The sequence below is a fragment of the Lissotriton helveticus genome, chromosome 6 (genome assembly GCF_964261635.1).
Source record: "Lissotriton helveticus chromosome 6, aLisHel1.1, whole genome shotgun sequence".
Taxonomy (NCBI): Eukaryota; Metazoa; Chordata; class Amphibia; order Caudata; family Salamandridae; genus Lissotriton; species Lissotriton helveticus.
The window spans coordinates 2,066,957,925-2,066,980,886 of record NC_136067.1 but is presented as its reverse complement, the minus strand read 5'-3'; the positions used below and the strand labels follow the sequence as shown (position 1 = coordinate 2,066,980,886).

At 44.7% G+C, this 22,962-nt stretch overlaps 1 protein-coding gene across 3 annotated transcripts in view; it reads right to left on the bottom strand.

The window, feature by feature from the left end:
* Positions 1–22,962, bottom strand: part of LOC144764009 (uncharacterized) — a 147,359-nt gene that overhangs the window by 44,901 nt on the left and 79,496 nt on the right. For all 3 annotated transcript variants that reach the window (XM_078650141.1, XM_078650139.1, XM_078650140.1), the window contains 4 exons: positions 17,079–17,234; positions 13,727–13,867; positions 8,185–8,334; positions 4,312–4,464 (listed from right to left, as the gene is read on the bottom strand). In XM_078650141.1, coding sequence (XP_078506267.1) covers positions 4,312–4,464; positions 8,185–8,334; positions 13,727–13,867; positions 17,079–17,234 — 600 coding nt within the window. The remainder of the gene's footprint in view (positions 1–4,311; positions 4,465–8,184; positions 8,335–13,726; positions 13,868–17,078; positions 17,235–22,962) is intronic.

The window sequence follows — 22,962 nt, the reverse complement described above, 5'->3', positions numbered from 1 at the left end:
ATGGGAGTTCCATGATAGTACAAGGGTCAGCCCATGCACCCACCCATGAGTTTTGACACAAATCCAGTCTACAAGGATTATATACAGCAATCAAAATGTGGTGAATCCCTGAGGCTGGCATTATCTCCTTGTTTTTCCTGTTTGCATATGTGCGGTATTCTACAGCACCCACTTTTCCTCAGAATTAAAATATATTTAAATTAAAGTGCCTCTCCTACACTATGTTCTTCATTGAACCTCACCTGTTTGTAAACCTCACATTTACCAATACAAGCTTTTAACTTGACTCGTGTCACAAGTGCATATACTGTCTCAGGCTGCAGAGCTGGTTTGGGTTTCTTCTCATTTGAAATGGTTTTCCAGGCTGCACTCCAGACACAGCCTTTGTGTAGAGTGATGCTTCTCACAGCATGGTGGTCTCCGGCCTGGAGCACCCACAACACAGGCACACAGAGGTGTAACATTTCTGCACCTGCCTGTCATCAGCCCCAAGTTCACCTTGGACAACACCATCTGCAGTCCCACCCTCACCTCTACCATCTATCTAACGCCAGAAACTCATTCAGTAAGTCTAATCAGCAGCCCCCTGATAACAGTCTTCATTCAGTTCCAAAAGGGAGGCCAGTCACCATCCTCCTCACCTTAGCATCTGGATTTGCAACCTCCACTCTCCAGTCACAATCAATCAATCAATCAATCATGCCATTTGTATAGCGCACTACTCACCCGGGAGGGTCTCAAGGCGCTTGGGGGGAGGGGTATGCTACTGCTCGAACAGCCAGGTCTTGAGTTGTTTCCTGAAGGCGAAATGGTCCTGGGTCAGCGGAAGGTGGATGGGGAGGGAGTTCCAAGTCTTGGCAGCCAGGTAAGAGAAGGATCTTCCTCCGGCGGTGGCTCTTCGGATGCATGGTACGGCTGCGAGGGCGAGGCTGGTGGACTGTAGCTGGTGGGTGGGCGTGTAGAAGGTCCTTGGGGCCCAGGTCGTGGAGAGACTTGTGTGCGTGGGTGAGGAGCTGGAACGTGATCCTCTTGTCGACGGGGAGCCAGTGCAGGTTCCTTAGGTGGCTGGAGATGTGGCTGCGTCGGGGGACATCTAGGATGAGTCGGGCGGAGGCGTTCTGGATGCGTTGGAGTCTTTTCTGTAGCTTGGCTGTGGTTCCGGCGTAGAGGGCGTCTCCGTAGTCCAGTCGGCTGGTGACGAGTGCCTGGGTGACATTCTTCCTGGTCTCGGTCGGGATCCAGCGGAAGATCTTGCGAAGCATACGCAGGGTGTTGAAGCACGATGAGGAGACGGCGTTGACTTGTCTGGTCATCGAGAGGGAGGGGTCCAGGATGAAGCCCAGGTTGCGTGCATGGTCGGTTGGCTTGGGTGCGGTGCCCAGGGCTGGGGCCACCAGGAGTCATCCCAGGCGGAGGGCGAAGATCCCAGGATGAGAAATGCGAGCAGTACACTACTGCTATCTGGGGAAGCCATTCTCTCCCTCCCTCCCTCCTTGTGCCATGCAGAACCAGAGGCATCCAAAGAAATTCCACTTTGATTTTGTATTTAACTCTATGATGCAAACCTGGGGGTAAACATCACAAGACATCCACTACAGCCTTTTCAATGTTTGCATTATTCCCTTATATTGTTTGCCAAGTTGCTATAATCTTGAGGTTATTGCTTCCTTTCTGCACAGTCTGAATCTTTTGCATATGCACCCAGCAATTACTGTACACTACAAACCTGTGAGCTGATTTGCTGCCCTTACTGGAGAGGCAGTCTGCGAGAAGAGTAGAAGTGGACAGAATTTCTGATTCTACTGCTTTGGAGTACCTATTATAGCACTATATCACATGTAACTAATACTGTTTCTTTCTACAGTTTTGCATCCTCGTGTCACATGCTGTCACTTAAAGCATCCTCTATATTCCTAAAGCCCTACATTAAACACAAGCCTTTACATGAATCTTTTGATTGTTGCCTCCAGTTTTCCTTCAAATGACACTCTCGTTTCCTTCCCTTTCCTGCATGCCTCCTCTCTGTGATCACAAGCTACTCTAAGTCACATACACGTTTGCACTAATCTATGTTTGTTGTATTTCTGCAAATTGCCTGCAGCTCATTCCAAGGATTGCAACTTCTCCTTCTTTGAAAGTCATACCCTTGCAATGTAACATTACATATTCACGTCAAATATCACTTTATTTCGGCAAAGTCCTAAAGGTTGTCATTAAAGTACAATGGATAAGCAAATTATGAAAAGCAGCCTAAACTCATATTAAAACCTTAAATTATACAAAACATTAATCACATACTTAAAAATAGCACTAGTTTTAAAATTTGAGAAAACCAAGCACTAGTATAATCACAATTGTAAAATCACTGGCAAGACATGGTCATTTGATAACTGTTCCTCTTTACTCCCACATCAGACACACAACGTTTGCTACTGCACAGGCATTCATTGTGGAAGGATCCGTTCATAATACCCTCAGAGCAGTACAGTGACTAAAAGTGCCGAGTTGTCTGCACATAGCTGCCAGCTCAGCTGAATGAGACTGGGAGTAAACTGGCATGCAAACAACACAGCTGGCACAAACTCCATGTGGTCAGCACAGAAGGGGCAATATCCAGGGTCAGATCCTGGCCGTTTTGCAGAGAATGACTTCAAGCGGAGCATCTCTACTCTGAATTGGTGGTATAACTTTCTATCTAACTGGACCGTGATCAGGGCCCAGTACTTCTGTAAACCATGAACCGCGTTAAAATTAAAAAAGTCCCCGTCAATGTTGTGGCTGCAGATGTTTGCTTCTCCCTCTGTCATATGAATGCCCAGTGCTGTTCTTGCAGTGACCCCTTGGAAGTGGTTAGGTCTTCGGCAGGATGGTGCCAAAAGTCACCACGACCTAAAGAAATCAACAGATTTTTAATTGAGCTCAACCAAGGTATTTTGTGGAATCTATCTTCCTTTCTGTAAGTTAACGACACAATGTTCCAACTCTGGAGTGGCCCATAGTCTGCACCAGAACAACACGGGGCACAAGGGTGCCTTGAAGGCTTCCTTTTGACGCCCATATCCAGGAATAAGGGATACAATGGAGTACTAGGCGGGAGGGAGACCTATGCTCTTAAAAAGTTATTCTCTGACCGCTCCAGAGTGGACCCGTCACCAAAGCCCCACAACTCAGCGCCATATAGCGCAGTACCAATAGCCTTGGCCTTGTACACCTGTAGAACCAGCACTAAGGTTTTCTGAAGAATGCCCAGTCTTCTGTTAAAATGGCACCTTGGTCTGCTTATGCTTCAAGCAGGCCCTATTAATGTGTGGGGACCATAACATATTGGAAAAAAGTTTAATTTGTAAATATTCAAACGAAATAACATTCTCTAGAGCCTTGTCCCCAAGCATCAGGTTACCCTTGACCTTTTTGTGGTTGCTAAATAGCATAAATTTAGCTTTTGCTACGTTAATGGCTAGGCCATGATCCAGTCAAAAAGTACTACATTTCTTAAGAAGCGTTTGTAGACCATTCAGAGCTTTTGAAACTAAAAGAGTTCCATCTGGAAACAACAATATATAGGTCCTGGTGTTAGCTATTGTAGAAACACCTGCTGGGCACTCAGAGAGAGAGTCAAACAATGTATTTTAATATAAAGAAAAAAGAGTGCAGGCCAATGTGCACCTTTGCCGTATCAGTAGCGACAGATGCCTTGAGGCATGCCCATTGCCTCTATCTCATCTATTGCGCCACTAGCCATCTGCATGAACTCACAGATCTCTACCCCAAGTAGTGATCACCCCTACTTCCTATAAATGTAATCTACCACAAAGAATCTGAAGCAAATGCATGAAAGGGTCCTCTTGAGCACACACAACGGATACCAATAACTAACAATAATCAACACTGGACTAACTAGTATGGTCCGAAGCAGCGTGCTGCCCGGAGTAAAGCACTTTGAACGCCTCCTCAGGAGTAGGTCATTACTTATTTAAATGAATAAGTAAATGAATAGGTCATTACAATACAATATTGTCTTTTCCAATGCATATCTATTTTGGAAATCAAAGCTGACTGGCTTTAATACAAACATGAGGTCTCTCCTGATATACCTTATAGCAATGTTCAGAAGGGGCCCAGTTTAAATTGAACAATTCATTTGGGGACTGAAAGGAACTGCACCTTTTTTGGGATAATATATATAATGACTTGTGTATTATTTCTGTTTGTGATCTTTATTCTTAAACTGAACATTGTATTGGATGACATGCACATCTTGAAGCAGTGTCACTGGTCCAGCCTCTAAGGAATAGCTACTGAACCTCTTACCCATGAAGTTTGCTGGTGGTTGATGGCACTCGCGTCCCTTCGATCCAGCACAGCATTTGTCATTTCCGGGGCAGTCCTTGTCATTGTTACACTTATGGCAGATATCTTTTGATTCATTAACATGTGCCACTTTGGGACAATCACCCACTTTTTCTGAAACAAAGCAAAGGACAGCATTTTAAACATTATGATCTTTAAGTAATAAGGTGTTGTGCTCACTGGAAATGGTTTTCTGCTCAGACTCATTGCTGATTCCAAATCCCTCTCCCGATCAGGTCGAGCTCATCTGTCTGTTGAATTCCGCCTGCTGCCTCATGAAGAGAGCGTGATGTCTTCAAGACTGCAGTGAATGTAGTAAGAGGAAGCCTTTCCATGGGAGAGTAAACACCGACGAGCAAGATCCTCCTCAAAACAGTGTCTAATACAACCTACCACCTGGTGACTGCGGGTGTTTGTGGATCTCCCTAGGAAGGGAATTGCTTGGAGCACAATCTTTCACATGGGAACAGTTATAGTTAGCTCAGTCAGCTATCATTGGTGAATGTCAGTGCTTTTAAAAATGTTAAATGTTAGTTTTAACTGACATTTTTGCCTAACATTTAATGTAAAGTAAGATATTATTACCATACCTAGCTATAGCATCACTTTAACCTTTGTTATTTCAGTGAATTTATAGGATTTATTTTAAAGTAAAGTATGATTTTATTACGATACCCTGTGCAGGTGCTGGGCCTGGCCAAACACCTCTTTTAGCCTCCCACCCCACATTATTTATGTAATGTATTTTTCCTGACCCTCACAGTCCCTCAGTGCTCCCAGGTAAGTCCTGCAGCATTGCAGTGACCACCCCAAAACTTGTATTTTTTACTTTTGGGCTAGGGTGGTCCTCAGGGATTCCCACACAAGGCTATGGAGGTTGGTGTATCCATATCCTACTCCCTTATGTCCTTTTTACAACAATTTTCAGGACACAGGCACGAGTCCCAGAATCCTTTATTAGTGGCTGCAACAATTTTTGTCCATTTCGTGGCCAGCCAATCACTCCGAAAAGGAGCGGCAATGAAGAATGCTTGGAGTTTTCACCACATCTCAAAAGCATACTTTCTAGGTGAAGATCTAGGTCTCTGCCAAATTTGGTGTTGTTTCTTTGGGGGTGCAAGGGGCACCCAAGCAAACCCTCATTATTTACCCCCTTAACTCCCTTTACCTCTAACATCCCCATAATCCTAAAACCTCCATAGCCCTTTTCATCTACCCTCTCCTAGACCACAGGAACCCTTACCCCTTTTACCTCTACCCACCCGTAAACCCTAAACATCATCCTTACTAAGCATGGGCGGATTTTGCGAATTGGCAATCCGCGAACTTGCGTATTTACGGATTCGCAATCCGTAAAATCCGCAAACTCTCGCGAATTTGTGGATTATTTTTTTTTTGGGTGTTCGCAAGGGTTTCTGCCAGTTCGCGAGGGTTGTGTACCAGTTCGCAATTGCGAACTTACTTGTCGGCTCGCAACGGCCGCGACTATGTTGTTTCTACGTCTGGTTCATCATCACAGGTTCACAGCACCCTCTGTTTCACCACTGCCACCCTCTGGTACACCCATGCCACCCTCTGGTACATCACTGCCACCCTCTGGTTGGTTTATCACTGAAGATTATGGGGGTGAAAAAAAGCAAGCACACCTGCCCTGCTTCAACTGACATGAATTAATTTGGGGTTGATTAATGTGTCACTGAATTTAAACTTCCAGTCTGGCACCTGCTTCCTTATCTGTAATTTGCTTTCTGTTGCAGTGCAATTTTTTTCACAGGACCTTTGTGGCCTACTTGTAGCTATTCTCTGAGCCTGCTGTGAGGGTCAGAGCAGGGTCAGAGAATAGTTGCAAGTAGGCAACTGAACTCTGATGGGGCCCCTCAGGAAGCACTACAGGGAATGGTTACTAATGATAAGATTGAACTTTTGCACCTGCTGAGTGCTTTCAGTTTTGTCTGTAATTGCTTTCTGTTGCAGTGTAATTGTTTTAACAGGCCCTTTGTAGTATACTTGTAGCTATTCTCTGAGCCTGCTGTGAGGGTCAGAGCAGGGTCATAGAATAGTTGCAAGTAGGCAAATGAACTCTGAAGGGGCCCCTCAGGAAGCACTACAGGGAATGGTTACTAATGATAAGATTGAACTTTTGCACCTGCTGAGTGCTTTCAGTTTTGCAAAAATACAAATATCCAGCAGCATCCACAAAAAGTAATCCTTCCAGGTCAAGATCCAAATCAAAGTGACCAGCACATGAGGAAAGCACTGGGAGGAGCCTGCTGGACAGGAACAGGAAGTTGGAGACTGTGGGGCTCTTCCTTCCCCCCCCCCCCCCAAATGGACTCCTTGCAAAGAAAAAGTGCAGGCAAATGTCAACCTGAGGAGTTATTCTGATAAAAATCATAATTTTCAAGGTTTATGCTGCCTGCTGATGGATTTCTTGTGCGAAATTGCAAATTTTGCAATCTCGCAATTGAGAGATTGTCGCTGCCCACCGCATCTACGTGTTCGCAAGTGTTTACTCCCGCGAAATTGTATAGTATTCTAGTTGGCAAGTGCGACCAAGCAAAAAATCCGCTTCGCACGGATTTTACTAATTTTCGGCAAGTTCGCGAGAGTTCGCAGGATTGCGAATTTGCCGAAAATCCGCGAGCGGAACGGATTTTACGCTCATGCTTAATCCTTACCTTCCTTCACCTCTACTCAGTCCTAAACCTTAAATTCACCCTTAACTCTACTCAGTCCTTAACCCTAAAATCACCCTTACCTCCTTTTACCACTGCTCAGTTCTCAGCTCTAAAATCAACCTTAACACTCTTTACCTCTACCCAGTTGTTAACCCTAAAATCAACCTTACCTCCTTTTTCCTGTATTTAATCCTGAACCCTAAAATCACCCTCACCTCGCTTAACTTCTGCACGGCACTTAACCCTAAAATCACTCTTACATTCCTTCACCGCTACCAACCCTTAACTCTAAAACCACACTTTAACAACCCCCTTCCGACCTTTACCTTTGCCCTCACATAAACCCTAAAAAGTTTTTTTTAATATATTCTCCTGTGTGCTAAAGTACTGTGTGGTAAAGTATAGCTATTGAAACTCCCATTTGCATGGCTTCTGGCTGTCAAGAGAAACTTGTAATTCTCATGTAATATTGTGAATGTTGCTTTAGAGCTCTATGTTGGGATTGTAGACTGTACTGAAGTAGGGGTAATGCCATAAAGTGGTTGAGGTGATTTTGGGTGTGGTTGGAAGTTTGTGTTGTCTGTACTTGCAATCTAATGACCAGGAAAGTGTTTCTGACCAGGAATGTGTTTCTGTATACACAGCTGATATTTATACAGTAGAAACAAACATATGTTTATAAATAAGTAACTACTCTTAATCATCGTTTCGTTGTAGTTAACCCTGGAGATTAGATGCTTCCTTTCACCAGCGTGAACCAACGCACCTGACTCCATGCAGAGACTGCATGTGACCCATTGTGTTGCTTCTTTCACTTTACCATCTGACTGAGGATAAACACTGCCTTGAGAAAGGTCTACAGCTCTGTCTGGCAATGTGAACCTCTAGTCAGCTGTGGCTCCAGTAAGAGCATTAGGAGAAACCCTGTTAATATTTAGCATTTCGTTTTGTAACAAAGTTAATCATTGTGGATTGCTTAAACACACATCAGAGAGTGTATACACTGCTACTCTACAAGACTAGCTGGGTAGGTGGTTCAGCCCCAGGGAGGCCATCAACACCTGATGCAAAAGATCAACTGTGAATGAGAATCTATGCAGCAATTCCAGCCTGCAGTCAACTACAGACCCAACCGTGTTAACTAGTAAAAATGCACCTTTTAGGGCCTTGACACACTCTTCTGTACACCCCACAGTGCAGCACTTTCTGTCAGCCTCACAGGTTGAGTCATGTCTACAAGAAGGGAAGGTGATAGCTGGACAGACCAGTGATTTGGAATTGTAAGGTGGACAGATTCCTTCATGATCTGCAAAAAAAGAAGAAAGTGAAAGATTGACTCATGTTCATAGCAAATGACTGAACAGCAAGTGATCTTTGATCTCAGTAGTGCTTACAATTATGATCAAGGAACAGTAGCACTGTTGCGTTTGTGGACTATTGATTATGCATAGTTTTCACCACAGCGATCAACGCTGAGCTAGGTGACAAAAACACATTTAACCTACACAAACTAATTGACTGTTCCACCCATACTCTGAGATGTTTTCATTGTGTCAGCACAAACCGCACAATGGCTACTTCGTACCTGCGCCCAGTGAGGTCACGAGGATAATGGCCTGGTGGTCACCACCGTACCCACGTTTCCATCTCTTTCCATGGTGGGACTGAAATTCCAGACAAATGGGGCATATTTACAAGCCCTGTGCACTGCCTGAACATCACTTTTGTGACATTCTGGTGGTGCACAGGGCTTAGGCATATATAAAAATCAACGTCGTAAATCCACCATGCATGGCTTATTATCGCCTTGTAGATAAAGAGTGATGCGAGGCAGCGCCAAGGGTGTTGCTGTAGGTGTTCCCACTCAACATCCATGGAATGTGATGGTGTCCTAGATAAACACATTTAAGTAAAACTGGAGCAGCACCAAACCTTGCACGTCCCTAGACCAGTGTACCGAGGAGAAATGTTTACAATTCTCCTTGTTTTTTATCTTTCTACATGTACTGCATTCTGCAGCTCACATAGAAAGAGGAAAACGCATTTCTGGATTGTTTTTGTGTAGGAAGGTGCCCCGTCCTAAGCATAAACAATAGTGTCAATACCACATGGCTGCAAAATATGTACCAGCTCGGGCTCAAATGACAGGAATGCACTGTATCCTCTAAATACAGTGTGTTCCTGTCCTCTTGATTTGGCTTACAGCAGCACAGCAAAGTGATGTGTGATGCTGCCCTGTGCCAATTCCTTGTAAATATGTCCTCAAATGTCTAGTCAGCAATGATTTGCAGTGTAGGTGCATCACCTGCAGGGGACAGCATTCTTGACTTCTTCAGTACTCCTCAATCATAATATTATGTGTAATACCAACACTCACTTACATAAAACTTACACATTTCTAAAATAGGTATTATGTTTTCCTTTGTTTCATGTTGTGTTTGTTCATGTTTTGGGGCCACAGCCCGAAGAGTGAGTGGCTCTCACACTACTGTAAACAATAAGACACGCTGTTTGGTGAGGCAATACGTAATGTCAGAGTACAAGTGAAATACACTCTCACTAATGAACCCACAATACATTTAAATGAAGTATGGAAGGGAGGTGTGTTGGAAAGAAAATGAGCACCTCTCTAAATACAACTCCAAGCAACCCACGGACTAAACAAATCTTTGTGCAGAATGGTTGATGAAACTGTGTAAAGAGATACCTGTATACATTGATCACAGGGATTGGAGACAGAGACCACATCAGGTATACTTCTAGTTTTGCCAATATTTTCACCAAAGGGCTGTTTAAAGAATCATCTTACACTGGCTCCTATCAACATATTGCATTACTGCCTCGAGGCACTTCTGTTGTGGCCTTTGGTAGCCAATAAAATCCTGCATAGTTAGCCCTTTTGGATGAAAGCAAAACAAGTGGTCACTATACATAATACCTAAAGACTGGACTAGTGCATGGCAAGAGGAAATGGGAAACTCGTGGCATTATACCTGGCAGTGATGTGTGTCTCAAAGATACTGAAGTTGGAAAAAGTATAGCTGTCATTGCGCAACACAGTATTACTCCCACTCCAAAAATATTGTTTAATATTTTAGAAGAAAATGTTATCAATAGATTTCAAAAAGCATTCGTGAGCCTCCAGCTGGTCATTCCCAAACGTGATATTGCTCAGTGCTGGAGGGCCTCCAAAATGCCAAACTGGAGGGTGGCCATGACCGCTGCAGAGTATTGGAGCAGCAAATTTATGAACTGCGGACTACTCTTAAAAGTAAGTATGGACGGGAAATTGGTTCAGTTCGCGGAATTTGCGAATTTTTGGCAATTGCGCAAATCGCGCGACATTGCCCAAAAATCCGCAATTCGCGAGTTGGCGAATTTTTTTTCCTTGTTCGCGCTTCAAAAATACAATCTCGCGTGCGCGGCATTGACTTACCATGATTCTGCGTTCGCTGATGAGTTTTCCTCCCTGTACGCGTGCGCTGCGAGATTTTGGTAGCTGACTGAGAGACGCCGCGACCGGGAACACGTCATTGCGACCCGAAACAGGAAATTGTGCACGCGAACACGTCATTGCGACCCAAAACAGGAAAAAGGCATCGCGAGCAGGCTGGTTAAGTGGAAACATGTTCGCGGCCGTTGCGACCGCATACGCAAGTTCGTGTTCCCAAACTGGTAAAAAAATCTTGCGAACTCGCAAAAATAAAAATTCGCAAGCTCGTGGAATTTGGCGGATTTTGCGAATCGCGATTACGAATTTGCGCAAATTGGCATAATGGGAATTCGCAAATTCCGCCCATGCTCAAAAATGGGGAAGGTAGACAGAAAAACTGAACTTTGTAAGCAATGATGATAACTTTACCACATGAACATTTATATTGATGCCATGAAATCCTAGAAATGTCAGCATGAGTATTATGCTACCAATCTAAGATTAGTTCATGTCTGTAATCCTTATTATTTGTTTGTTCAAAACAAACCAAAATCTATAAAAATGTGTTTTCTGAAAGGAGAGAATCAAAGTTTTGTGGTTCCACTCTACTCTTGATACTCTGAATATTAGCAATGCTTTGTACCCATCACCAGGGACACATAATGTGGCCTGCCCAGCAAGGTCCTTCTAATACCCACATTTAAAATGAATTATTTTAACAACTTTCCTCCATTATTTGGTATTTAGAAAATACACAGATGGAACTGATGAGAGCCTTTCTCACCCTGCTCCTGGTCTTTACAATGTGCCACCCTTATAGCGGGCAAACTTCCCTGATTCTCATTGTAATGTCCATAGCAAAAAGCACAACCAGTGGTTCCCCACTTCCTGTGCACACAATTACTGCCTTGTCAACTGTCACGCATCAGGAGTAGGACCAACGCACTTTAGTACTGGTGTCTGCATCACCCCTCTAAATTTCATTTGTCTCGCATCCAAAGGACCAACTCAAGATGCTCTTTACCTTTGACAGCATTTAAGGAGCGAGTGTGCTGTGCTGGTCACAGGAGAGCTGCGTGCTCTGTTCTTTCAACAAGGAATGCCACTGACTTCTTTCATTATTCACTGACTGGGCATCAACTCTGTGTTTGGCACCAAACACAACCATTGGCTGGGGAACAATCAATCTGCAGGCAGTTTAAGGAAGCCACGATGTCCATCCAGCTCAGAGCAAATGTACCATGTGGTCACTTTCTGTCAGCACAGCGCAGAGGCATGGACATTATCCGGGTCTGGTCTGCAGACAGCGCCTTCACATGTATCCAGGAACAGCAACTTGCCTGTTGTTGTTTTCCAGCAAGGCGCCTGCTCCTGTGACCACCATGCATTGTCTTAATGGCCCGGGGCAACCCACAGAGCAGAGAATGAGATGGGTTGTGAGCCTGATCCGTGTCCAATGCTGAGTCAGCTGTAAGTGTTTGTTTGGTGTCTGCTGAGAGTCCAGGATTTGATCCTGATCAGCGCGTAGTGCTGTGTCTGGTGTGAGTGCAGGTTCAGTGTCTGCTGAGATTCTGGCCTCTGCACCTGATCACCTTTGTCAGCTATGAGTGCAGGATTGGTGTTTGCTAAGAGTCCAATCTCAGAGCCTGATCACTGTCCAATGCAGTATCTGCTATAAGTGCAGGTTCAGTGTCTGCTGAGAGTCTGTGTTCTGGGGCTGATCCATAGCCCATGATATGACTGATGTGAGTCCATGTTCTGAGGCTGAACAGTTTTTCATGCTGTGTCTGCTGTGCGTGCAGGTTCGGTGTCTGCTGATTCTCTGGGCTCTGCATCTGATCAGTGTTCAATAATTTGTCTACTGTGAGTGCAGGTTCAGTGTATGCTGAGCATCCAAGTTCTGAGGCTGATCAGTATCCCATGCTATGACTGATGAGAGTCCATGTTCTGAGCATGAACAGTTTCCCATGCTATGACTGCTGTGAGTCCAGGTTCTGAGCCTGATCAGTGCTCAGTGCTGTGTCTGTGAGTGCAGGTTCACTGTCTGCTGAGACTCTGTTCTCTGCACCTGATCAGTGTCCAATAATTTGTCTGCTGTGAGTGCAGGTTCAGTGTCTGCTGAGAGTCTGGGCTCTAAGCCTGATCAGTATCCCATGCTATGACTGCTGTGAGTCCAGGTTCTGAGCCTGATATTTTACTTCAGGGCCCAATCTTCTCTTGTCAGCCCAGAATTTGAGACTTGGGATCCGACTTTAGGACCAAATCCTGTGTGAGTAAGTCTCAGAGGTCAGGCCCCTGCACCCATGTAGAGTTGTTCCTCCTGCTGACCTGTCAGTCAGTATTCCTGTACTATTTGAACAAGACTCACATGGGAACACCTGTGAAACTGCACCCAGTATGTTTTGAAGCCAGATAGACTGAAAGGGTGGCTAGGGGAGTGAGCCCTGTCCTTCACACCGTGCATTACTGTTCCTGCTGGAGAGCCCTGTGTATAAGCAGACACACACTCGCGCACCCAGACTCAGTAATGCCAAAGTTGTGCAAGCTTCCTTCATAAGTGGGACAAGAGCAGCAAAGGTATATTCTTCATACACAAGGGTGGGGTTGTGTGGAATCAAGAGTGACCATGCTTGTTAAAGGATATGAGGAACAAAAGTGATTTCCTGTTTCCTGGAACAACGAGCATCCTAGAAATATGACAATAAAAGCAGGATGGTCTGCTGGATGACAGTAAAATAGCTCTACAACAAAAAATAAAGCATTGCAAAATACTACAGATTCTCCCATCATAGGCATAAGCCTTCTAAAGGGTTCATATAAAAATGTGAAAAACCAACTAATAAAGGTAGAACAGGGGCCTGAAAATCTCAGTGTCAAAAGCATTCAGTAGTCCAAAAAAGGTATCATCCTGAAAAAGATGGCCCTCAACAAGGGTCCCTAAATATATTCTTGGATTCCTTGTTTAGTAAGCACTGGCAACGCCAATAGGTTTGACTTTAATGTGGGGTTTAACACATGCAAACAACATTTGTGCATGCTTGGACCTGCATGTCTTAGCATGTTACAGCCAGACATATTGGCTTTGCCGATGCTTACTTAGATTTCTGTATATCTCACACACTCTGCCTTTATTTGACGGGAAAGTAGAAACAGGGAACGCTGGGTTCGATGCAGTAATTTTACATCAACAGAAAATAACAAGCAGCAAACAGGAGCCCAGACTAGATTCAGATGTCCCCACGGAAGTACAACTCGTATCCCTCACCTGCCACGGCTTCTAAGCACTTGTTCCCGCACAGCTGGCAGCATTTCTTGTTCAGCGGGCAATCGCCATCATCCCGGCACTCCGGCTTGTCCAGGGGATCCCTGCAATTGGCCACGAGATAAGGACAAATGCCAGGCTTGGCTGTGAAAGACAAAACAGCACAACCATAATGAGCATGATGATGATGATGATGATGATGATGATGATGATGATGATGATGATGATGGGGACCATGATGATGATGATTATTTTTATTATTATTCCATTCCATTTATTAACTTTATTTTGACCGCAAGGGCCATAAAAGTGCAGACAATAAAACTGATAAAATACACTTGTGGAAAAAAATAGAGGCAACTGACAAACAACTTCTGTACAATGATCATCCCACAAATGAGAGGGAAGGAACACACAATACATAAGAGTACAGCGGGGATGTGAAATTATACATAATGCTGTGGTATACCTGCTAAAAACAGAATGTATTATTATTATTATTATCATTATCTATAAATAAAAACATCATGTGTTCCTACAAAACCAAATGGTAGGATCATCTGCTTCTTATCGCATTGCTTTATTAATATGATCTGATAATACTTAAACTGTTAGACCCTTCAGCCAAGAGGTTTCACAAAGCCTATCTGTTTTCAAGCCATCTATCCCTTTGATTTTTTAGAAGTATGCTAATATTCTCCCCAGACAATAGGCTGTCCTGTGTCTAAGTTGTACCTTATTTCATCTTCTGAGTGTGACATTATTCGTAAGGGTTTCAGTTCAGTCCATGCAATATTGGTTTTTACAAGATGTTAACAAATGCAGACCCTAATATGTTCTCCTGCAATATTCCTACTTTTTAGATCCTTATTTCATCCCATGAATGAAAATCAAATGTTCTCTACATTAGAGATGTTGACTACATTCCCTTGAGATGGAGTCCTTGCTAGAACCTACTTGAGTAGCATGAGAGTCAGCTCCACATCTGTTTAGCTGTCTCAGTGAGACAAATGGAATTGGGAGTTACAACTGTGAATGTGAACTCCTTTCACCATCTGCAAGACCTGCCACCAAACCAGCCCCAGCAGACCTTGGTCCACAGTCAAGTCATTCCTTTGCTTCCAAGGCTTTCCCAAGCTTCACACCTGTAAACCTTGGGAACATTAATGGTGGTGAGATTCACAGGATCTTCAAACATGGCCCTAGTCTTACAGTCATAGCTGCTGGCCTTGCACATGTGATGAGTTAGATTTGCATGGACTTGATTGTTGTTATAAATGAGGTCATATTCACAACTTAACATTGGCAGGGTGAGCTGTTATCGCGATCGCTGGAATCACTTTGCAAGTGCCCAAAGTTGAGCTTGGGCGTAGGCTAAATGCTTGTGTCTTTTGTTTGGCGTTCGATATAAACTGACAATATAAGTGGTTGAAAGCGGGCTTCAGGACAAACGACACACTTTAATCCACGGACGAATAGTGGGTGAGCGATGCATGTGTTAGGCAGGTAGCTGTTATCGCTTGTGACCTCTGACTGTGACTGAATTCATCCCTGATTTTCTATATTCTTGATCCGGTTTTGACTGTAATGGAGTCCAGCTATTGTATCAAAGACCATATTAGTGAGTGTGAGTGGGGTCCTTTCTACTAAAGTGACGTCCCTACCTGGTGACAATTTTTGAACACATTTCCCTTTCTTATCCCTTTCTTATCCTCATTTCATTTTCATTCTTTGGTGTAATCAAAGGGTTAGTGTCTGCACAACAGAATACACCATCCTCTCCTGTCAATGAATTTTTATAAAGTTATCATCTGACGGTGTGTGAACTCTTAAATTGGATTTCTTTTTAGGATATTCCTGTATAGAAAGTTATGCACATTTCATTAAGATGAAAACTCTTTGCATACAAATAATCTTCTGGATCAACATAGTCTTTAACCAAAAGCAGCAAATGATATACACCTAACTATTTCTTCAGCAGAAATGAAGAGTATTGTAAAATCTTCTCATATTAGGTGAGACTCTCAGGTAATTTCCAGGGGGGCTGTAAAGTTGGGAGACGTATTTTAAATGCCTACTGAATATAAGTAAAAGACAAGATCAGACACAGATTCCACTTAGGACAAAAGGGATCAATGTTTTTAGCAAGAAACCATTATCAGTATTTTCCCCATAGTTTATCTGAAATTGATTTTTTTAAATATATGTCCTTTTTGAATATTTATGATTACTTCAGGGTCGTGCGATAAAAATTATTGACCATAAGGTAAACCAGATTAAATTAAATATGCCAGCAGGCACACTTCTTTTTACTTTGCCTCAGAAGTGTGGCATGAGTCACGGAAAACGAGGGGCATCATTTATGGCATTTTGACATAGGGCAGTGCAGCAAGGCACCTTGTGCTCTGACCAATGCCAACGTGACTGGGAAGGAATTTCCTTTCTGCCAGCGCTGTTTTTGCAGCCTAGCACCAACGAAGGCACCTTTGCACCATAGTGCAATGGTGTCTCCATTGCAGGAAGGATTGTTATTGTGTGGGAAGTGGCGCCTTCCTGCACAATAACAATCCTAAGAGGCGTTTTGCTCTTTCTATGGCTGCTGCAGAATGCATCGCACATGGAAAGAGGAAACGTGGTAGAGAAATTAGCATATTTCTCCTTGTTACGCCTTACTTCGAGAGGCGTACATATTTGATCCTTCGCCAGGTTTACATCAGCTCGTAAATCTGGGGCAGCATAAAATACCATGGGTGTTGCTTAGGAAAACCCACTGCAATGCCATGGTACGTCTCACTCATGATTTATGAGGGCACTCAAAGCCACATGGCTACATAAATCTTTATGAGAGCCCTGATCGCGCATGTACTACTTTATGTGGTTCAAAAGCGATGCAGGGCTCTTACAAATAAGCTCCTAACACCCTACGAGGTTCTAGAATCCCAACCTATGAGCACTTCAGAAGTTAGTTTAGAAAAGAAAGATGGGCGATTAAAAGCAAAGAGGAACTTTGGACCTTGACACAAAGAGTTTGCATCTTGAACTTCCCAAGAGCTTTGAAGAGGAGTTTGAGAATGCACTCCTGCTATGAGGGAGAAGTGCTTCCAGTGTGGCAATGTCCAGGTATAATACAATTACATGTGAGGTAGGGTGCTTCTCTGGTTCTGTGGTGATGTACTTCCAGGCACATTCAAGCTTTGCATGTGTGCAACAGCCAAGAATGTCCCAACTTTTTCTCCAATACATTATGGACACAAAGAGGCAGTGTGCCATCTATGCATATGATTTCTTTTTAGATACACAGCTGAGGGGTTCAATGATTCTCCAAAGATCCCAAATCTCTGATGTGAATCTGTACCTGGCAGGGCCTTCACACACTGCACTCCGCAGCCAAACAGACAGCACTTCTCATGTGCTTTGCAGTCGGTGTCGTTTCTGCACTGTGGTGGGGGGAGGTAGCCACACTGATTCTCCTTTTCTGGATCAACCGGGCAAAATCCTGGGTTCTCTGAAACTTAAATAGACAGGGTGTGAGCAAATATATATCCTGCAAACAAATTTACAAAGAAGGCAAATGTAAAACTGGAAAATTGCATTCCTTCATTGTATAGTGTAACAGAAGATAACCTAACACAAAATAACTTCTTTGACAGCATCCCATAGAATGTCATAACACAAAATAGTATACATCAGCATGACTTATGATTGTGAATGTTATGTTGTCACTAAGAACAGAAGCATGCAGCAAACAAGAGGTGGAAGCAATTGGCAGATCTCCAAAATTTCAGTGGTTGTATAGGTTGTGTAGGTCAGGATCTCCAGAGGACCCATGCACCCCCAAGCTGTGAAAAGCACTGGCCCATGCGGTAATCCATGTTCTGAATCATATATAAGGAATACATCACTTGCTTCAGGTATCTTCCCTGATACATGGAAACATGCTGTGTTACTCCCCTGCAGAAAAACCCCAATGTGGATCCAGGGGAGCTAAACAACTATAGCCCAATCTCATTATTACCAGCACCAGCAAAAATGCTGGAGAAAATGGTTCAGCAGCAGTTGGCTAACTTTATTGAGAGCCAGGACATTTTGCATGATACACAGACCAGTTTTCGGTCGAGCTTCAGTACCCAAACTGCACTGTTGGAGGTGGCAGTTAGTTAGAATGACTGTGGACGCTGGATCATCATCTATGCTTGTGCTCCTGTACTTATCCACCGCGTTCGATACTGTGGACCACCAAATCCTGGTACAGAGATTCCAAGCAATAGGAATTGGAGGGTGGCCCACACCTAGCTGAAGTCCTCTATTAAAAATTGTACGCAGAAGGTCGCCCTTCAACCCTAACAGTCGGAACCCTTCTTTTTAACATATATTTGGCCCCTCTGTTCTCACTCATAGCAAACTGGGGAGTGAGGGCAATATCATACGCCAACGACACCCAGCTGGTGCTTTCCTTTAAAGACCTGTCTGTGGACTCCTTCAGGGATCCTAAGGGATGCCGGAGAGACATTGCCCAGTGGATGAACAATAATCAACTTAAACTTAATGCAGAGAAGACAGAAGTGTTGTTCTTCGGCAAGGCTCTTCCACTGGCCGGCTGAAATGGGCCTGCCACCTATTCCAGCAACTACGGCAAACAACATGGGCGTGAAATGGGAAGTAGATCTCTCTTTCACAGCTCACATTTGGAAGGTGACAGCCTCAGCAAATTAAGAAGCCTGTGGACGTTTTTTACATCTACTGCCGCAGAGTTATTGTCGTATACCTGTCCCACTTATCTAGTCAGGAGACTGCAGATGGTACAGAACGCGGCTGTAAGATTGATTAGATGTGCACCGTTTTGTCACCATATCTCTCCACATATAAGACAGCTTCACTGGCTGCCGGTAGCGAGAAGGATTGAGGTTAAGGTTTTAACTTCGGCTTTTCGGGCAATACATGACAAATGTCCGAGTTACCCTAAACACTGGTTATGCCGCTACCAACAAAACCGCTCACTGAGGTCCAACAGTCAGAGCCTGCTTTGCACACCTCACTTTATTATAACTCGCTTAGGAGGCAGATCTTTTACAATGGTGGCAACTAAGGGGCCCATTATGATCGCGGACGGACTTGAGTCCATCCACGATCACCGAGGAGGAGGGAACCTCCGCATGGGCATGCGGAGTTCCCTCCTGTGCAATTAGGATGTGACCGCCACCCTGGAGCTTCAAGCTGCACCCGCCGAAATGTTACAAATGCATACATTGCATTTGTATGCAGAAAGCGGCAGGCACCGCGCGGTGCCTGCCGATTTCTGCATACAAATGCACGGGTGTACCATAGGTACCCCACATGTGAACCCCCAACCCCCCCTTCACCCCTGGGGGCCCGCAACAGGCCCCAAACAAAAGACCGTATGCCTTTCCAAGGCGGAAATTCCGCAGTGGAAAGGCATAGTACTCCAGACATCCTAATATGCCTGGCGGTGTCTGATAGACACCGCCAAACATGTTAGTGCTTTTCCACCGCGGTTGTAAGCCGACCGCGGCGGAAAAGCGGCGGACTGAAACCAAGACCCACCAGCCATCCTAATTTGGCGGTGGGTCTTTGGTGGGTCTGCAGAGGATTTTCCGCATCCTCTGGGCCGGCGGTGGCTTACGCCGGCCCGGAGGATGCGGAAAATCCGCCATCGTAATCAGCCCCTAAGTTTTGGAATTCCCTGCCGAACAATATCCGCGAAATCCAATTCTCCTTGGCCTTCTCTTCTCATCTCGCATGCCGCCTACTGCTGTAGCGCCGGGACACCTCTTGTTAGAGGTAGCTGTTCGCGCTTTATAAATTTCTGTATTATTATTATTATTGTGTAATGGTATTTCGCATTTTGATTTGCCCTTAGAACTAGGGTTACATCTAACTATTCATGTCTGCACTTAGTACTATTTATCTGACTACCTATTATGTACACAATCAATGTAATGATTATAAAACCTACATTCGAAAAGTATGTTTATTTGAGATATTTCAGAAAGACGGGATTGTGCTTACATTTATGAAAATTACTGTACAGATGCACACACTGCTGTGTTAGCACAAGGTCACTGAAATGCATAGATGAACAATCAATACCAAGATTGGGTACTGACATGAAGTTAGAAGTTATAGATAAATAATACAATGTTGGGTTTTTGAGGCATCTGTAAAGTAGGAAGGAGACACTGCAAGTAGCTAAGGGATAAACTAATACATTTTGTTAGGCCGGCAGTTCTGTATATTACCGACTGATGCTGTTGAGTCTCAAATCTCCAGCCTTAGAACTATTGCATTATAATGTCAGAAGGCAGCAATATGCTGTAGTTGAATGAAGGTGGAATGTATCACTGTGCTCCAAATCCCAGAATTTATCTGTGGGGGATTTAGGACGGTCTGTGTAAAAATATCTGTATATGTTTACCAGTGAATGGGGTTTAATATTTTTTTGGGGAAAAAAAATAAAACACATCATAGTGGCAGCTCCAGGCCAAGCAGGGAAATTGAGGCCCTTGGCTTGTGTGCTGGGATAGGCCTGGATAGGGACACACATGCGCCCAACAGCGATTGTGGGCAGAGGGCAATGAAAAGCCTCCAGCCAAACTGGGGTAGTAGGGTATAATTTCTCACTGAAGGTAGCATAATCCCAGCTGCACACATCTCAGATGCATCATTGTTCTGTACATGGGCTAGAGTGAAATTACCCTCTCTAGGTCTTCATCTGTTATAAGTGTTGAGATAAGAGTTGTTAGACAATATGGAAGGACCTCAGGAGCTGGCCGGGGACCTTACGCTCAGGCTTCGGGCATCACTGATGATCTTGTGTGGATCTAAAAGAAATACAGCTAGACAGTCCAACAGCTAGCAAAGGTGAGAAGCTGTTGCCAGGATTTAGATTTTAATGGAAGAATAGAATGTGATGTTATTGCTCCAAAGATGTGCAACTTAGTCATTTACCGGCTGCAAACTGTCGTAGGGGGATAGCGGGCTCTTATTATCCTATGCAGATTGTCTCGCACATCTACCTGAAGTCATTACCAATGAGTAATGGATTTACTTCGTAGTGTGTCTGTGAGTAGGTATCAGAGATCAATCAGACCAAAGCTAGGCCCTCACAGTTTGTACCTGTAGGAATACTACAGTGCCTTGTACCCAGCAACGGGTATGAAGGCAATCAGTATCCTAAATAGTACCAATCACAGATGCAGAGAGAGCATCGTTGAATGTACTCCCGCTCATTCAGAACGCCAGGTAACAAGGAACAAATGCGAAGAGGAGAGGCTTGAAATTAAGTTACGATAGATTCAAACCACAGGACTGGTTATCATCTAGATTAAAAATACAAATTAAATGTACAAGATTGAAACCACAAACAAACATTTGTTTGTTCGGGGTGGTGGCAGCACCTCGATATCCTGCTTTGAAGGCGAGCAGATTGCGAGGGCTCTCCTCTGCTCTAACTTGCACCCCACTGTAATACCGAGTACTTTTTAAAAATTACATGCAATTGATTTTAAAAATTGTGGTGTAGTAATTGTGTCCTTTTATATCTTTTAAAAACCTTTGTGTTCTGTGATCTGGTCCCCCTGTGCCCCGTTCCACCGCGGCTTCCAGGTGCCGATTGTTGTGGAGGGCTAGGTCGGGCGCCATCTTGAGTGAGGCCCGGACCCTGCGGGACCCGAGTTAGCGGTCCAGCTGAGGGAGGGGCTTGGTCTATAAGTAGATCTTGTAATTGGGGGCCTGGGTGTTTGTTCGGGGTGGTGGCAGCACCTCAATATCCCGCTTTGAAGGCGAGCAGATTGTGAGGGCTCTCCTCTGCTCTAACTTGCACCCCACTGTAATACCGAGTACTTTTTAAAAATTACATGCAATTGATTTTAAAAATTGTGGTGTAGTAATTGTGTCCTTTTATATCTTTTAAAAACCTTTGTGTTCTGTGATCTGGTCCCCCTGTGCCCCGTTCCACCGCGGCTTCCAGGTGCCGATAGTTGTGGAGGGCTAGGTCGGGCGCCATCTTGAGTGAGGCCCGGACCCTGCGGGACCCGAGTTAGCGGTCCAGCTGAGGGAGGGGCTTGGTCTATAAGTAGTTATACATTTCAAGACGCGCAGTGGCCAAGCTCAGCGGGCGCGCTGACTGCGCGCCAAAGGAGCGCCAAAGGAGGGCCCGTCTGTGCCCGTCCGTGTCCCGGTCGTGCCCTGCGCCAGCCCTCCTGTTAACGTACCTCAGACGCCTTCTATCTCTAACGCCCGGTACTCCCGCAACCACCTCATGGCACTCAATGTCAGGAACTGTAGGTGCAATGATTCTTGGGCGGTGATAGACAGTGCATCTCGGGTATGCCATGGGTGTAACTTCCGCTTTCAACCTACCCTTAACCACCATGCTCGAGGTCGCTGACTCTTCACTCATTAGAGCAGGTTTTATTAATGCTCGGTCACTGGTCAAACATGCAGCAGACGTTTTTGAACTGCTGCTTGAAAAGCAGCTGGACCTACTTTTCATTACTGAAACCTGGCTCAATGACACATGTTCCCCATCAATCGAGCTTGCCATCCAACGGGGTTTTAAAATCACAAGAACTGACCGCCCGCTCGATAGAGGTGGCGGCATTGCTGTGGTTTATAGGGAGTATTGGATCCTCTCCCTTGACCCCCCGGATCCGCTGGCTGACGCTGAGGTGCTCCACTTCTCCTTGGCATTTAATTCTCACCTTACCGTAGGGGGTACGTTGGTGTACCGACCTCCGGGATACGTTGGGAATTTTGTGGGGGCACTGGAAGAGGTTTAATCCCACGGGTCTTAAGATACTCAAGGTATCTTCTCCTTGGGGATTTTAACATCCATGTGGATAGCCTGGATTCTCCAGAGGCCGTCCGCCTAAACGAAGTTCTTTCCATGGCTCAGCTTAAACAGTGGGTCGCGGCACCCACTCACATGGGTGGTCACGTCCTAGATTTGGTCTGTTCCAACTTCGATATTCTCATGGCTCGTCCTGAGATGGTGACTTGGTCAGACCATAAGCTAATCAGGTTCTCCTGGCCTCTGGTTAATGCCGTGAAGAGCGGTCCCCCAATCATTCACGCACAGAAGATCAATTTAGATATCCTGCCTGAATGCCTCGCTGCTACCCGTCCTCTACTACCCTTAGAAATTGAGCCGGCAGTTAATGTTTTTAACACATGGGTAGAACTCGTGACCACTGCCTCCATTAGAAAAGGCGGGGTGCGTA